The 17918-nt window shown below is 53.3% G+C and overlaps 1 protein-coding gene across 1 annotated transcript in view; it reads left to right on the top strand.

Annotated features, from left to right (window-relative positions):
* The window catches only part of DHRS3 (dehydrogenase/reductase 3), a 28268-nt gene that overhangs the window by 4854 nt on the left and 5496 nt on the right, over positions 1-17918 (top strand). Inside the window, exons 2-3 of the mRNA XM_044452281.1 lie at positions 16906-17049; positions 17523-17642. Coding sequence (XP_044308216.1) covers positions 16906-17049; positions 17523-17642 — 264 coding nt within the window. The remainder of the gene's footprint in view (positions 1-16905; positions 17050-17522; positions 17643-17918) is intronic.

Here is a 17918-nt window from a genome sequence, read left to right as displayed (position 1 = left end):
ACGGAAAGCAAGCAAGACGTGTAAGGTAATCGGCCAGTTCAGCGTAATATCTAGAAATAGAGCAACAAGGAAAAGGACTCCCCCACCCCCGATGGAGCCTTCTAATTAAAAACAGCCTTGAACACAAACCAGCACAATGACAAGGCAGAACAGGCTGCCTGCCCCGAGTTTCCACGTGGGCGATGCCACTTGAAATGCTTGTCTTACTAAGAAAAAAGACCCAAGCGCTCTGTACCTGGAAAGGTCTGCTGGGGAGGAAGCTGCGATGATAAAACAGACCACATCGTTTCATGCTGGAGTTGTGCAATTCTACTTTTGAATGCTACATATGTTCAAAAGCATCCTGAAAGTTGAGGGACTTTTAGAAACTTTCTCATGGACCGGTTATTTATTTATCTGTCTGCTTATTTATTTCATGTCTAGACTGCCCTATAGCCAAAGCTCTTGGTTATAGTTATCTCTTTGCACAAGGAAGAATTTGCTGGGATCATGGAATGGCATTCCAGCGCCCAAGAAAAATGCTCCTTTGCTTTGATGTGGTATAGCCCTTGTGATCAGCTCACAGTCATTCATTCTCCCCATATGGGTAAATCTGGCCTGAGCTACTACTAAAAACCTACTCAGTTTTTGTTGTTATAGCACAAAAATAAGCTGTCAGCGAGTTCTGATCCAGCCTTACAGGGAATACTAGTGAAATTGTTAGAATCTGGTGGAATCCTACACCCGTGACTTTTTGTTTTGAAATGTGTTATAGTTCGAGCCCCACTGTGAGTACTAGCAAGTTCTGGATTTCTGTGGCTCTGTGGTTTATCCTATGGCATCCTGATGAATTTCATTCTTCTAAATATGCGGTTGTATTCTATATTTTAGCATTTTGAGAGGATTTTGGTTCTTCACCTGTTGTCATGGGCCCGGTCCTCAGTGGTTATGGGGCAGCTTGAAAGTGTGAGAAAGACTTGGGGTGTTTCCTGAAAAAAACAGATCCGAGTCCTATGGAGAAGGCCGTGTGTCGGTCTGCTATGAGGCGCCAGGATGTGTGAATCCCCTCTGCAAACAACTCTGAGCATGTGCAGTGTGGCTCAAAACACTGCGCATATTATGCCAGCAATCTGGACGACCAAGTCCATAATTCCCCACTATGGGGTCTAGGCCACAGCAGACTAATACCGCCTATGAAACACTTCGGTGAGCTAACCAAGACATCGCCTTGATCGCTCTTTCGTATATGGTTTTGGGGTCAGATTCTTTCTCCTCTGCACAACTATTTCGTATCCAAATACCCTGCATTGTGCCTTGGAAAATAGTGGGATATTAAAGTTTGAATTTACGGATTTATTTATTTAAGCTTTTAAATACCCTTCATTCGCGCTCTCAGAAGGGTGATTTGATGGATTAGATGTATATCCCACCTTTTTTCTTACAAAGAAATCAAAGTGGTTTTCATCATTCGTCTGTTCCTGCTCAAGTTTATCCCACAACAACGACCCTGTGAGGTAGGTTGGGCTGTGAGGCTGTGACTGGCCCAAAGTCCCCCAGGTGGCTCCATGGCTGAGTGGGGACTAGAACCCGGATCGCCTGAGTCCCGGTCCCACGCTCTTCACCACGACGCCACACTGGCTCATTGGATCATCTCGTCCACCCCCGCCCAGTAAAGGAACCTTGCAATGACAGTATCCTTGACGGGGGCAGCCTAGCCTCTATTTAAATACCCCCAAGTGAACAGAAGCCGCCCCCTGCCCAAGACAGTCTTCTAATGTTTAGCCAAAAATCTTTCCTCTTGGGGGTTCTATTCCAGCCCGCGGAGAAACCTGCTCCTTCTTCTGCAGGACCCCCCTTCCAATATATGAAGACCGCCCTCTTATCTCTCCTAAAACGTCTCTTTTTCGGGGGAACCTGCCCAGCCCCTTCAGCCAGCCTTCAAGGGCCACGTTTCCAGCCTTCTCACCACCTTGGTTCCTCTTCTCTGAACATGGACCTGTTGATTGGTGTCCTTCCTAAATAGGACACCCAGAAGTGGACCTGCTGCTCTCTGACTTCTGTGGGATAAGAACCGGGCTTTCCCATGACCTGGAAGCACATGTGGGTGCAGGAAACTTCAGTCACGTCTCTACCTCAACCTGGAGATGACGATGCCCCTAGTTTAAGAGGCTGGGGACGCATTGCAGAGGCTGGGGACGCATTGTAACACAGGAAGAGCTGAGATCTAATCCACACTGGGGTTTAGAGAGCAGGCCAGGGTCAGGTTGCCAGGCAGACAAGTCCAGCCCAGGCGTGGAACGAAGCTGGCGGGCTGCAGAACTGGGCCAGAGGAGAGAAGTCTCACGTGGCACGGTGCGTGGCCAAAGGCGTGGAATCACAGCCACAGAAGGTGGCGATGGACCCGGTGGGAGCAGATGGATCCACGTGGGACAACATGTCTAGGAATGACATGCTTGTCCCTGCAGCTGGTCCTGTTGCTGAGCTTGCTGCTGAAATTCAACAGCGCAGCAAACAAACAAACAAAGAGGAAGCAACAGTGTTTCCTTAAAGGCAGGGCCGCAGGCCTTCTTGGAAAGCAGAATCGCAGTTCTAGGAGCAGAGTTTTGAGTCCCAGTAAAAGGCTTGTATTCATCCATTTGAAAGGAATACCGCTGCTTTCTGCCACTGCCATGGCAAATCGGCAGGGAGGGCCACAACCTGTTGCAAAATTCTCCTCTGTGGTTGCTAAACGGAACTCCCTGGACCCCAGCATTGTAGGGCTATTGATAAACAGCACATTTGGTTTATCCCTCCTTTTTAATTCTATCAAATAATTTGGCTCGCTGAGGGTTGATGGGAGAATGATGCTTCTTTTGAGACACGGGCCACCGTTGAAGCCAAACAAATGCCGCTCCGTGTTCCTTGGATAAGGTCCAAGGCCGGTTGTTCACCTTCTTTCAGGACTATCCCTCTGAGTATTTCAGTGTGAGCAAGGACTTGCTTTGTGGACTGACAAATCGAGTCCGGCTTAAGCTTTCATGAGCTATAATCCATTGCGTGAGTGGCATGAAGGGCGACCCTTTGGGAAGGCATTCATTCGCAGGGGAAATGTAAGTTGGAGAAGGCTTGATGGCAGTAGCCTTAAATCTCCTTTGACAAATGCACGATGTGTTATCAGGTGTTTCCGATTGGAGGCATGTAGATCTGTAGAGAGAGAGCACATTTCTGCAGGGAGAACCGTAAAAAGTGAATCCAAGGCTCACAGCGAAGCAAAAAGCTGACGTGACAATCGCGTTAGCCATTTGTGGGACTGTGGCTGCCGATAATATAAACACCCTGGCCAATACACACATGTTGTGCGATTAAAAGGAGGAGGAAAACTTGTCCTGAGTGGGCGCGTTATTTGTTTCACTTGGCAGGAGGTTGTCTGGGCACTGAACAGAACTCATCACAAAGGGGGAAAGCTAACAACATCACAATCATGAGGAGACAATCTTTTAAAACAGCAACAACAGAAGAGGAATAAGTTGAGCTGTTCAGTTTGGTTTGCCCACCGGTCTTTTCCACCCTCTATATGTGTGGAAGTACAACTCCCATTATGCCCGGAGCATACAGGCCGGGGGTGATGGGAGCTGTAGTCCAGGACAGGTGGGGGATATCAGTTTGGCGATTCCTGTGCCTGGCAGTGGCTTTCTGGGAGCCAAAGCCATAGGCAAAAGTTGATTGGCACACACAGTTCCCCCTCTGCAGCCTGTCGTTTCAACATCGCTGCTTGGAAAGCTTTCGTTCCACTTACCGGGCCTAGCTAATTGCTGGCGCTGTACTTTTGGAACAAGCCCTTCATCAGCTTTCCATTCCTCTTTGGCATGTCCAAACCTTGCCCTGCTTGCACTGTAAGCAGGGCAAGGTCTTGCAAAAGTGTCTGACTCCCTCTGGCTCCAGTCCATCCGTCTGTCTGTCCGTCCGTCCTTCCTTGCCGTGAACATTTGAGTGCTCCTCGTTGCAGCAGCTCTTCCCTTGATCAGTCCGCAGTGGCTCCCACAGCGCTTCGTGCGCTTGGGCTCCCTTTGGTCGGTCACGGCCTGGTTCATGGGATGTCAACGCATCGTTCTCTTCCACCACGATTATGCGATTCCCAGGATTTTACGTAACTGCTCCTGCTGCCCCTGCTTTGGCTGATTCATGGCTGGAAGGATGGGGAGATGTGGTAAGCAGGACCTGGAACAGGGCCGGACATCTGGGCACAAGCCAGCGGAGGGTGTGAGAGACCCACCCACAGGGCGAGGGTGGGCGAAGGAGGTGTCCACCTGCTGGCCGTCACGGACTTTCCTTGAAATGGTGGCCGCCAGGTGATTCATCTAGACAAAATCTCCCATGGCACCGTAGGTGTGGGTAAGGCCTGGGGTGCCGCCCCTGCCAGTCAGGTGATCCTGAATGCAACAGATCAAGGGTCTAACTCACTATAAACCAACCAGTCCCTTTCTCTGAACAGTGAGGACTAGCATCTTACTCTGCCTTTAGCAGTGACCTCACTCAGAGAAAGCAGCCTTAGGCAGTTTCCTAAAAGGGTCCTGAGTCCTTCCACCTCTAAGCCTAGCAGAAAATATTACACAGTTTATGCAAGGCCTGTGGTGCTCAAATGGAAACAGACGCAGAACAGCAAAGAATGAAGAGATGAGACAGATAAAAGAATAGAACCATGCCTTAAAAAATCTACATGCTGTGGAGAACAGAGGGTGGAGGGTTTATTCTGCATCGAACATAAATGCAAAAAAGGCAGGCAGGCAGGCAGGAGCATGGGAATGGTCTGGCCTCTGTCGGGAAGCTGCCAGATGGCCTACGGCTGACCCAGGACACTTGGTAGTGGCGAAACGAAGGGCGTGAAGCACTGGCATTCTCCTTTCGACTCGAGGAGCCCTCGCCATCCTCTTGGGATATGGGAGCTGCCCCATTCCCCATTCCTTATATGGAGGAATGACCCCACCGCACTCAGCCCTGACTTTCATTTTAACTTTTGGACAACGAGGGAGGAAGGCTGCCAAGCCTGCAAGAGAGCAGAGTGGGAAAGAACTGCATGGGGAAGGGGGGGGGTGCCGGACCTGCAGCTGAAGGGGGGGGCGGCTTGGGGCGCGTCACAGCGGAGGCATTGGATGGGGTGCCGACGGCCTATGCTTTCCTTAACGATGGAGATGGCTTCCCATCTCTGCCTCTGGTTCTCCTTGCCATGCAAGTAGTAGTGTGAACTGGGGGCCGGACTGAGGACTGGGCAGGATGAGGCCTGGTGAGCAGAAGCCACACCCTGGCTGGATGCGGTGAGATGGCCCCGTGTCCGCTGAGCGGAGGTTCAGTCCAGCGTGTGGGGCCCGAATGGCTGCAGGGGTGCCCCTTCTCATACCCACCTGCCAAGACGGAGCGGCCCCCCTTTTAAGGAGCAGGGCTGCATACTCAGCTCCCCCCTAGACCCAGCTTTGCCCCTGGAGGCTGAGCTGGCCTGGATGCCATGGAAGGCCTCCTGCTCAGTCACAAAGTCATGTCTGGCCCTTCGCGACCCCGTGGACAACAATCCTCCAGGCCTCCCTGTCCTCCACCATCCCCCAGAGTCCACCCAAGCCCACACCCACCGCCCCAGTGACCCCATCCAGCCACCTCAACCTCTGCCGCCCCCTCCTTCTTTTGCCATCTATTGTTCGCAGCATCAGGCTCTTCTCCAGGGAGTCCTTCCTTCTCATTAGGTGGCCAAAGTATTTGAGTTTCATCTTCAGTCCCTGGCCTTCTAAAGAGCAGTCAGGGTTGATCTCCTCTAGGACTGACCGGTTGGATCGCCTTGCGGTCCAAGGGACTCGCAGGAGTCTCCTCCAGCATCACAATTCAAAGGCCGCAATTCTTCAGCGCTCAGTTTTTTTAGCCTTCGAACAGGCTTAGCTGGTCCACCTACTGCCAGTCTTAGACATGGGCTGGCTAGCCATGGAGATGCATGGGCAAAAGCTTCCTGCAAGGCCCTCCCCAGCCTGGTGACCTCCAGATGCCTTGGCCTGCAGCTCGCATAATCCCCATGGCCATGCCTGTGGTGGCTGGCGATTGTGGGAGCTGCTGTCCCACCTCTCTGGACAGCACCCAGCTGGGTCCAAAAGTACCTGCAGCCCTGAACGGATTCCTGCTAAAAGGATTGCCTTTTCCCACCACAGCTGCTTCAGAGGTGAAGTCTAATCTGGACACGCTCCTCTGAGCACCTTCCATAGGGGAGGTGGTCTGGGTGGGTGCAAAGGACAGGGCCTTTTCAGTGGTGGTGCCATGGCTTTGCAGCATCCCCTGCGAAGAAGTGGATTTGGCTGCAACATCCCAGTCTTTTCAGCACCGGGTTCTTGCGAATTCACCGTGGCGCCACTGCCTCAGCCTGTGCTTAATTTACTATAAGTGGCATCTCAAATAGCAGAGGCAGCAACTGCAAATCACCAGCCACCCCCCTCCCAACACACACGAGAGAGAGAGAGAGAGAGAGAGAGAGAGAGAGAGAGAGAGAGAGACTTGTTTATTCATCTCAACCCTTTGTGGGCTGGTAAAGAGGTGGAGTGGGAAGTCCCAGGTGTTGTGGAACTCCATGTTTCTGTGTGATACTTGAAATGATCCGTTAGGCTCAAGCCGAAGCGACCCAGGAGGGACTCGTGTGGACCGACAGCCTGGCATCCTCACGCACAGTCAGACCCTAATGAAGGGTCAAATTCGTGGGCCTTGACCTTTGCCCCAGCAGGAATTAAATGGACTCTAATTAATAGACTTAGCCCTAGAAAGTTACCTTGGTGGAGTTTAAATTGCTTGCCTGTCTTTCCCCACTTCTTTTTCATTTGGCCATAAATTATACCTAATTAGCTCGGGGTCCTTTGCAGCTGCCCCCTTTTAGCCTACCACCTCGTTAATGACCTGAATTGCTTTGTCTTCCTGTAAAGCTAACACACGGGCTGATGCATGTGGAACCAGAAGTCTGGCTTTGGGGTTTGGCTTTTCAAGAAAAAGTACCTGAGAGAATAACAGCCCAAGAAGCAAGAAAAAGACAGGAAGCCCTTCCTTCTCAGTGGATGGCCAAAGTATTTGAGTTTCATCTTCAGTATCTGGCCTTCTAAAGAGCAGCCAGGGTTGATCTCCACTAGGACTGACCGGTTTGATTGCCTTGCGGTCCAAGGGACTCGCAGGAGTCCCCTCCAGCACCACAATTTAAAGGCCTCAATCCTTTGGCACTCAGTCTTCCTTATGGTCCAGCTTTCACAGCCATACATTGCACCTGGGAAAACCATCACCTTGACTCTATGCACTTTTGTTGGCAGGGTGATGCCTCTGCTTTTTAGCCTGCTGCCTAGATTTGCCATAGCTTTTCGCCCCAGGAGCAAGCGCCTTTTAACTTCTTGGCTGCAGTCCCCGTCTGACATGCAGCTGCAAGCACATGTGCTTGGGAACAGAAATGTGCAGATTGTACATGCTTGTTCAGTTTCTACCCTCGAAGTGCCATAGAGCCGAGGGATGTGTCAGACTGGACTTTGTAAGGAATGACTTTCGGCATTGCTTCTCCTTTGTCCTATTAAGCTCGCAACAGCCTTGCAAAGTAGGCCTGTAACAATATCCCTGTACTGCCAGTGGGAATAGCTCGCTCTGAGACTGGATATGAAGGCGATATTTGAACTGGGGTGTTTTCAGCGTGCCTGTGTTACGTAACGAGGTAAACTGTGCCTTCAGCTGATCTAGAGGCTGCAAATCATCACGATGCCTTTTATTCCTGCTTTCTGCATATGGCACAACCAGGCTGGGATTTGTGTCTGTAGAGCTGCAGGTGAGTTTTTGGAAGGCAGCTTCTGAGACTCCAAGAGCAAAGTTCTTCAGGCAATCCCCAGCCACGCACTGCGGCCTCATTTGACAAAGGGAAAAAAATCAGCTGCATTTGTCCACACCTTCTGCAAAACAAACCGGAGGAATCCTGAAGGTGCGTGATTGTGACTGTGGCATTCCAGACTTCAGGCAAGAGACACTGAAGTCGAAGACTAGGGCAAGATCTCTCTCTCTCTCTCTCTCTCTCTTCCTGCGCTTTGCTAAGTTTCCCCCTCACATGGCAGGCTGAACCTTCTAGCAAGGCGGCTCTGCACCGCCCCGTCTTTGCATTCGGCAGAGGCAACCGGCGGCAGGACCAAGCCCCGCTCTTCTCCCGGGGAATGACACGTCTGGCCCCGAGAGCCCGCTTTGCCGAGGCGCGAGGGTGCCTGGGTCAGCCCTGTGCCTTGGCACCTTGGCTGGGGGGTGCGTGAACATTTGTGTGCAAGCGCTCCCTGGCTGGCGGGGGGGGGGGGGGGGGGGGGCGCCCTGGCACCTCCTGCCTCCTTTGTGGCTCAGGGTTCACGGGCCGGTCAGCCAGCGCCCCCCCTTCCCGTGCGCATGACATCATGGGCCATTGTTATCTCTCTCTGGAACCGGAGCGGTTGACCGGCAGCTGCAGCGTTTTCCTTCTCTTCCCCTGAAGTCTGCCGTTCTGCAGCAGCGGCTGCCCAAGACGGGAAGCTGGCCAGCAGTGCCCTTTCGTTGCTCCCAATTCCACATGCGGGGCCGTCTCTCTGCCTCCTCCCAGCTCCTTTGCCCTCACCGCCTTTCCTTTGCAACTGGCTGCAGGATTATTTTCTTGACCCACTTGGTCGGCCTCCAGCCCTGCAGGGATGTCGGCGTTTCTCACAGTGCCTCGCCAGCCGGGGTGCACCTGGAGACAGCCGTGCAAAAGGACGGCAGGGACAAGCCAGCCAGGAAGGGGAAGCTGGGAGGGGCTTTGTACATGCCTCATGGACCGGTCCTCGCTGGTTCTGCATTGTGATGGGCAGAGCACGGAGAACAGTGTCGGCATCCCGGCATGTCCCGAAGGCAGAAGGGCAGTTTGCTGAAGCGGAGCAGCTCCGGGTCTAGAGCAGGGGACACCGAGGCATGGCCGTCCCGGACGTTCCCAGGCAAGAATCCGTGGCATCATCCGCAGAAGTAACCCGGCTGATTTGCTCTGAGGGAAGGAGGGATAACGAGGCTTTCAAGTTCCATTGCTTGTGCAGATGAGCCCAGATGAATTATTACTCTCATCGTCGCGTTGCATTTAGGTTGCGCCTTTCTCCCTCTGGCAAGAGAGCTTACGAGGTTTCCCTCCTCTTCATTCTATCTTCACAACAACAACCCTGTGAGGTAGGGTTGGCTGAGAGGCAGTGACCCAGGGAACTCAGTGGAATTGGTGGAATTCTTGATGGTTAAGACACCGAGGGTGTGAAATGGGCTTCCACGAGAGGCCGTTGAGGCCCCATCGGTGCGGGTGTTCAAGGATAGGCTGGACATGCACATGGTGGGCATGTCGTGAGCGGAGCCGGCTGGAGTCAGGGGTCAGACTAGATGGCCCAGGAGACCCCTTCTGGCTCACTCTGTTTCTATGTTTCTAAGCCTTCACAGTCAACACTTCTCACGCCTAATTTGGGAACAGGCACTGGTCAGCCCTTCCGCAATTCTCCATCCAGTCCAGAAATCTGAGCTAGGGGTGGCTGTTTTTTGTGGCTCCTTTTCGAGTTAGACCTTTTCGAGTTGTGCTGCAAGTTCCAATAGGCCATGACCTCCCCACGGGTTTGATGTTTACAGAATCTGCCCTGCTTTCTCTCTCACACCCCATTTTCCACTTGGAGATTAAGAGCACAGTGGAAGGATCTTTTCTATCTCCGTCAAGAGGCGGTTCAGTCACTTTCCATTCTGCGGCGACACCTCCAGCTCCTTGCTTTCCATTATCTTAATGCTCAGAGATTTGCTTCTGGCTCCACCATGTTTACCAGCCTTTCCAGGATGTGTCATTTGGACGCCGTGTACGTTAAGCTCCAGACATCCAAAGCTTCACCACCCTCCTTTCCCCTCTGCTACAAGTAGGACTGCCAGTCCAGCACATCTTGCTTGGAACGGGCTGGTCAGAGAACCTTTTGGCAAATGCTCCTTTGGCATCTTTTTGAAGCAGGCAGGGGAGAAAGGAAACTGAACAGAAAAGTGCCAGCAAAACACAGATTGTGATGCACAAGTGCTTAGGAAGTGACTGAGTAGGCCTTGGGCAGAGTGTCAGCTTCCCAGGCCTACTGGGAGAAGCCAGGGGCGGTTCTTTTTGTCATGTGTCCCCCCCCATGGATGCTCTGGAGCCAAACGATGCCTTTGTGATTTTAAGGGGCTGCAAGTTCAGGAGCAGAACTTATTTCAAGAAGAGATGTTTTATTTTCTTTGGCTCCATCAGGGCCACAGTACTTTGGATTAATTGAGTAGTGGTGTTGTGAAAAACTCTTTTAAACAACTCAGAAGTGTCCACAACGAATTGGGCAGTGTGCAAAGCCATCCTAGGAGCAGCAGTGACAAGTGCTGTTTTAAAAGTTCTCATCCGAAGACGAAATCCTGCAATGCCAAAATGCGTTGCTTCATATTTAAGGTGTCGACGGAAGTCAAAACAACCCTTTCCCCTGCTCCCAAACGAGGTGGGATATCTCTTTTGAAATGACCAGGTGCGTGCCACATCTAAAAGCAAGGAAAATATCGACTGCATACCGTTTATCCAAGCTGAACTGATGGATTGCTCAACCCACACCGATCGGCCGAGCTTTCTTCCCTTCAGCGCTCCCAGCTGCATTGTACTCGCAGTCCCCAGTGATAACAGAGGCGATAGGGGGAATCTGACAGGACCAGACCAGTCCCATGTCTTCCCCCTGCCCCTTTTCACCTTCTAGGCTCAGCTGCCCATGATCCATCAGCGTGCAAATTCAGCATGCAGATCTGCTGACTGGGAAGAGCATGGGAGGGAATGAGCTACGGCTGGGGTACAGCAGGTGACTCCCAGGTACGACCGTCAGCCAACGGCACACGGAGGTGCTTGTTTACTCAAGGGTAATGGCTTGAGCAAAGGCATACCGCCTGCAGACAGAGCAACTTGTGCCTTTGCCCTGTGGAGAAGAGAGGCTGGAAGGGGTCACGCCAGAGGATTCCGAAGGGGAGATGCTGTGATTCCATCTCCCTTTGCGCTTCAGATTTTTAAAGCCATGCTGCAGCCTAAGACGACGAACAGCCTAGGCCTTGGGAGCTGCTTCCTTCAGCAATGGATAAGCTGAAGGGGAGAGCAGTGCTGGAAAACGTCATGCAGGAATTGGCTTCCAAAGTATATGGCCAAGCATCTCATGCTGGGGACCTCACTGCGGAAGCGACATCTTCTTTAGGAAAGCTTGCAGCCTGGAGCTGTCTTTCCACAGCTCAGAGAGTTCTGGGTTCAATCCCCGTGCTCCAGTCAAAATAATTTCTATCCTACAGTCACAGAGCTGAGGGGGCTTGGAGGGCATCTAGTCCAGCCCCGTCCTTCGTGCAGAAGGTCCAGAGCTGGTGTGTCCCCATCGGAAGATGGCCTTTGCTTGAGGGAGAGCCCATCACCTCTCTGGATTCTGCTTACCATCCCTCTGGAGCGTTCTTGCCATTGAGAAGTTTCTCCCAAAGTCCACCCAAACTCTGCCTCCTGCAGCTTAAGCCTAGTTGGCCCAGTACTGCCCCCTGAGATGGCCAAGAGCAAGATGCTGGTCTTTTCTGTGTGGCAGCCCTTCGGGGATTTAAGCGGGTTTATTGTGCTTCCCCGCCACTTTCATGTCATTTCATAATGAAACGGCCATCCATCAGCGAGTTCTTTGGGGTGACCTATGGAGCAAAGATTTAAAATTAAGCAAGAGATTACGTTTCAGTGCAGCACTAAAATACAGCAGTCAACTTGGTAGAAGGCGGCCTCAAAACTTTTCCCAGCTCACAGCCAAAACTGAAAAGCGATCCGCACGTAGACCATAAAGTGCAGCATAACTCAGACTGGGAAAGCTTTCCTTACAGCAGAAAAGCACTTGACGGCCTGCAAGAAGAAACAGATCTTCACCTGGCACAGAGAAGGCCCAAGAGAGGTGCCAGGGGGCTTTCTGTTGAAGCACCCCCCCCCCCCCCGCAAACCCTTCCACTTTGCTCCATAGGACTGCTTTCCAGTGGCCTGGCCTCCTCTGGATCTGTTCCGGTTACCTGCATCCTATCACTGCACCCCATTTACGTCCCAACTGCTCTCCTCTTGCAAGGAGCCCAGGGGAAGACCTCTAACCTTCCTCTGCATGTTATCCTTGCAAGAACAGCCCTGTGAGGTGGGTTGAGCTGAGAGCCAGGGGCTGGCCACAGTCACCCCAGGAGCTTCATGGCGGCACGGGGGACTCGGACCCGGATCCCCCGAGCCCCAGGCCTGCCCTCTTGCCCCCATGCTGCCCCATCAGCATGGGGCGCCTTGTTCCGCCCCGTGGCGTGAGATGCAGCTGGAGCTCTGCTGAGCAGGAGCCCCTGCAGTGCAGGTGGCAACCCAGAGGAAACGGGGCTGGGGACCGTCTGGTCTTAGGGGAAGGAGCGTTTTGCAGAACCGTGGACTAGCAGAGCTGGGGGCTGAGCTAATTTAGCACTAGGGTCTACCTCAGCCATCCCGCCCCCCCTTCCTTGGGGGGCAGCATCTGTTGCCACCCCCAGACGGTCTTCACAGCCGTGCGCAAAGCACACGAAAACAATCCCAGCCGCGCACCGGGGTCATCCCAAGGATACAGCAGAGCCAGAAACCGCGTGAGCTCACTGGGGGCAACGCTTCCACTGGGCAGCAGCCCTCTGTCGTTTTCTGGTCAGTGACTTTCTGAAGAGGAGAGTATTTTAATTGCAAGGAGGAAGGAGGAAAGGAAGACGCCAACGCGAGCTGAGAGAGAGCGGCGAGAGGGGGGGCTGGATGCATTCCAAGAAGGAAACCGATCTTATCCAGGAACTCCCATCCCAGACCCAGAGCAGGTCCTCCAACCTTTTCCCCCAAATCCGCACAAAAATACCGCAGATAGGCAAGCGTGAGTTTCTGAGCACTGCCAAGAAGCTCCCTGGGTTGCGGTACAGGCTGGCATTGGGTTTTATCGCTGCCTGCCCGAGGCTAGAGGCCCTTCCCCCTGCGCAAATGCTCCAGTCCAGCAACACTCCAGTAAAACCTACTAAATGACCACAGACCCGTCTGTTCAAATCTGTATTGGCAGCTTCTGCAGTGGGACCATTTCCAGGGCAAGCCAGAGAGAAAAGAAGAGGGGCATTAAAGCCCTCTTAAAAGGACGCTGCTTTCGAGGGAACTGGCTCTGCGTCCCTTGGGAAGGCCTTCCGGACTACAGAAGCCACCACAAAGAAGTCCCTTCCTCCCGGAAACATCATTTTGGGGTCCTTGGCACTGATGGCAATTTGAGGACCTGCCCAGGACACCATCACAAAGTGGCTGCCATGGGGCAAATAACCTGCCCCAAAGGATGCCTAGATTGCAGAGGCGGCACCTGGTTCCCGGGACAGTAAGCGAAAGCTCTGCACTTCTGCTTGGGACCCCCAGCGGAGACTTATTTCACACCAGTCCCAGCGATACTAGGAAAATGTGTGGTTTCTTGTTTGCTTAAAGTGGGAAGGGCAGGCACGGAGAAGGGGATTGCTCGCCTCTCTGCCAACGTTCTTCATCCTTCAGGTGGCCGCTCAGTAAGACTTTCGAGAATGATCCTAAAACATAGAAACGGGGGGGGGGGGGGGGGGGGGGGGGTCGGAAGGGGCCTCCTGGGCCATCTAGTCTGACCCTTGGCTCCAGCCAGCTCCTGTAATTCCCAGCATGTGGTTGTCCAATCTTCCCTTGCATGCCCTCACTGATGGGGCCTCCACCACCTCTCTTGGAAGCCCATTCCATATCCTAGGGGCCCTAACCGTCAGGAAATACTTCCCGACATCCAACCTGAAGCCCGGTTCCCTGAGCTTTGCCCCACTGGAACGCGTCCTGCCCTCCACTGCAGGGGAGAACAGCTCACAGCCCTCCTTCACATGACATCCCTTCACATACCACTAAACCCCTGGAAGATCCCCTCGGAGTCTCCTCCAGGCTGAATAGACCCAGTTCCCTCAATCTCTCCTCAGATGTCATCCCTCCCATGCTTGTGACCCTGCACTGAACCGATTCTAACCTAGCTATGACTCTCCCCTAATGGGGGGCCTAGAGCTGGATGCAGAACTCCAGCTGTGGACGCACCAGAGTCACGCAGAGCAGTATCAACACCTCCCTGGATTCGGAACCCACGCTTCCGGCTGTGCATCCACATGGGCAGTTATGCTTGTACGCGGGCAGTTCCGCAGCCAACCCAAACCCAAAGTGTTCGGGCCATTAAGGGTCATTGACTGGGCCCAGAAATTTCTGAGTTCTCCAAAGGAAAAGCAGGCCAGATGTATCTGGGAACTCTGGCTGGGTCTTTGTGCAGGATGTTGGCAAGGATTCCTCCAACCACTGGGAAATACTCCCATTTTTGTTTCTATTGATCTTTTCCCTTAATGTACCAGCTAGAATTAAGGGTTGTTGCGTTTCTGTGCTTTTCTGCTTCATGTGCATTTCACCAACAGCTAGGTAGGTTAGCGTCAGGCGGCCGTGTGTTCTCAGAGATGGAAAACAGCTGTTGGTTGTCTTCCCAAACTGCAGACAACTTCAGTGTCAGTGACCAACTGAGTCCTCATGCATGCTTGCCCATTAAAAAACCTGATACCATTAAAGAACAAGCTTGCTGGTCTGGAGTCATGGCAGGGCTAAGCAATGACAGGCCCGGGTACCCAGCTCTGCTTTAGAAAGCTGCATCCTAGATCTTTGCTTTTTGATAGGGTCACCTCCGACCTTGCATGATCCCATGATCCTCCAAAATGCCCTGTGCGTGACAGCACTGCCCAACTCTCGTCAGCCCAAGCCTGCGGCTTCCTTCCTGGGATCGAACCATCTGGTTGGTCTTCTCCTCCTCTTCTGCCCTTCCCCAAGCAGGATTGTCTTCTCCGCTGAGTCTTGCCCCAGGTAGGGCAGCCTCGGTGTGGTCATGTGCACCTCCAGGGCAAGTTGTGGCGTGATTTGATCTCGGACCCACCTTCGTCATTCTGTTGGTCCTGCAGAGTCTGAGGGTTCTCCTGGCTCCCCTTCACCCACGTCATGGTTCTTGGGCAACCCTCAGGGTTACTTGGGGCAACGGTGGCAGGGAGCTGCTCAGATTGCAGTCCACCCCAAGCCTCTGCTCTTCAAGCAAAGCACAGCAGGGCTGGGTCCTTCGTGGGTCCCATCTGTATTAGCAGAACACACGAGGAGACCCGGACTTCTCAGCTGCTGCAGGAACTGCTTGTGTCCCACCAAGGCCTGCACTGAGGCCCCATCCTCGCAAAGACTCCCATTTGCACCCTCGCAGCCCCCTCTGGGCTGGCATGCATCCCGCTGCTCCATCCATCAGCCCGGCTGCAGCTCCCAACCCTCACCTGCAGCGATGTGGAGACAACCACAGCCTCTGGCCTGAGGAGAGGGCGTGCACTCCTGGGGAAAGCCTTTTTTAAAAGAAGGCCTCGGTTTGTGGGGAGACAGAGAGGGCCGCCTGGGTCTGAGGAATGCAGTCCACCAACTCTGCAACAGAACAAACAGGCCAGGGGAATGGATCGCCCCACCAGCTTGCACTGGAGAATCCTTGGACACCACGCCTCCTCCCCCTCCACCCCGCAGCAAAATACGGATACCTGGGCTGCTCTGCAGGGCTCACCCACCGCAGCATGTCTCAGCCGCAGCCCTGTCGAAAGGGTGTGATCTCTCACTCCCCCGGCACACCACGCACGCTCTCTTTTGTGGCCGGATAAGCACGTCCACAGGCATCTTTGAGAGCCGTTCAGCCCGTGGGTTGCCGAGTGGCACCCTCGGACCTTGGACCTCGTGCTTATTTTCCTAGCCCAAAAGTATGCAGTGACTTCGGACTTTGCTGCTGCCCTTTAAGAGAGCCCTGGTTTGTTTCATGGATGGGTAAACTCATTTTAGCTCAGTGCAGCATTGGTTCGGAAATTGTGCACATTGTTGGAGAAGGGAGGGTGCTTCTAAATAATTTATTGCAAGCTGTCCTGAGACATCTGTAGGGGACGACTTAGAAAAGTTTTTAATAAATGAACAGAATACATGATAAATATAATTAAGCTGGTAATACTGCTTGCGCTTGATCACCGTGCCAAATATTCTTAACTGCTTCTGATTTGCCTGGAATCAAAAGTAACTAAGTTGCTCCCAACATGGAGAGTTTATGGAGGAAAGCAGGCAAGCGACTGTTTTTAGGGGAAACGTTTTCAGCTCGGTTTCTTGGTTTTACTATAGTACTGATACTAATCTACTGCATCTGTTGAGACTGTGATATCTGGAATGGAAATGCGAGCTCTCACTGTAAGTGAAAAATGGGAAAGGCTAACTATATAGAGAGAACCTCCCTATTAACAGTTCATCTTGCAAACCCAGAGCCCGTTCTTGTGTTTTCTGAAATTTCGCTGGGGCTACGGCACCTCTGGATGCTAAAGAAACAGCCAAAACACCCTTTGAACCGTAGCCAACACCTCAATGGAAAGTGCGCTCTGCACTTCTGGAGAACCTCAGCAGGCAGCCTAGGCCAGCATTCCCTAACCGAATTCCTAGCCCATCCGAGTGTGGGAAACTTGGCACATCGGTATCCCAAACGGGAGCATCACTGCGGATCTCACCTGAACTGGGTCTGCAGCCTCAGAACTCGGGTGCCATCAAAGGGTGCACAAGTCACTTTGGAGTCTGTGTTCCTAGGTTCCCCCTGCCCACTCGTTCCCCTCTCCTCTTCCAGGAGACCAGCTTGGCTCACTCACGTGAGAGCTCTCCAGGCTCCTTTGAGGAGCTGCTGTTTCTGCCTTTGGGTTTGGTTGACAAGGGACTAGAGATTGGTCCCTGGCAACTGAAATCGAAATTCTCATCATGACCGCCGAGTACCAATCTACCTTGGCATGTCCAAGTCAAGAACGCCTCATGACTACCAATAGCAACTTGACTGCATAATTATAAATAACAGTTTTTTGCAGATTATCATCTGGGGTCGAACCGAGAAATACTTGAAGGAAACCACGGAAGAGATCCGGGCGATGGGAACGGAGTGCCATTATTTCATCTGCGACGTGGGGAATCGGGAAGAGGTCTACCGCCAGGCCAAAGCGGTCCGTGAAAAGGTGTGTTGGGTCCCACGTCCAGGGATGGAAGGAAGGCACGGACTTGGCTGCTGAGAACTTGCAGAGGAGGGGTGGCGAGAAGGCCCATCTCTGGACGTTCTGGACCCCCTTCCAGCATCCCTGGCCATTGGCATTGCTGGAAAAGGCTTCCAGGAGGTGGAGAACCCCACTTCTGGAGCTCTGGCTGCCGCCAGCCCTGCAGTGTGGGAGCCAGTGGCGCACCTTCTCCTGGTCCCCGGAGGTGGTGGGCTTCTACGGAAGGCTAGCAGTGCTGGAACTCATATGTCTGTGCATGGGTGGGAAGGCCACAGTGAGTCCAGGGTGGGAGCCCCTGCAGAGCCGCCGCACCTGGCCAGGTGTGTGAAGGCACCTCCGTCGGTTTGCTGGGAGAAATGTTTGCAGGGCCAGATGGAGGAGAGACCCACCCCGGCAGGACCATCCTTGGGACTCCCCGAACTTCTTTTCCCCTCCAGGTGGGAGACATCACCATCCTGGTGAACAACGCGGCCGTGGTTCACGGCAAAAGCCTGACTGACAGTGACGACAACGCCCTGCTGAAGTCACAGCACATCAACACGCTGGGCCAGTTCTGGGTACGCCGTCCCGGCTCCTGGGTGCGCGGGCTTGGAAGCCGTGGGGAGGGCTCACGGCCAGTGGGTGCGTGGCTGCTCTGCAGCGTGGCTGCTCTGCAGCCTGGCCCGGCAGTGGCTTGGCGTGACCTGCCTGTCCAGGGAAAACAGCGCAAGGAGCACGGAGCCAATGGACGGAGGACGCAGATTCACCGGCCTCCTCCGGCTTCAGTTCTTCATCGGTGCCGGCCACTAGCGCAAAGGGGTTCTCCTTTCACGGCCCTGTGCGCGTAAGCCGAT

Source organism: Varanus komodoensis, unplaced genomic scaffold (genome assembly GCF_004798865.1).
Source record: "Varanus komodoensis strain SLA01 unplaced genomic scaffold, ASM479886v1 scaffold71, whole genome shotgun sequence".
In the NCBI taxonomy this organism is placed as follows: Eukaryota; Metazoa; Chordata; class Lepidosauria; order Squamata; family Varanidae; genus Varanus; species Varanus komodoensis.
Note: the sequence above shows the minus strand (reverse complement) of the source record. Positions and strands in the feature narration are given on the sequence as shown.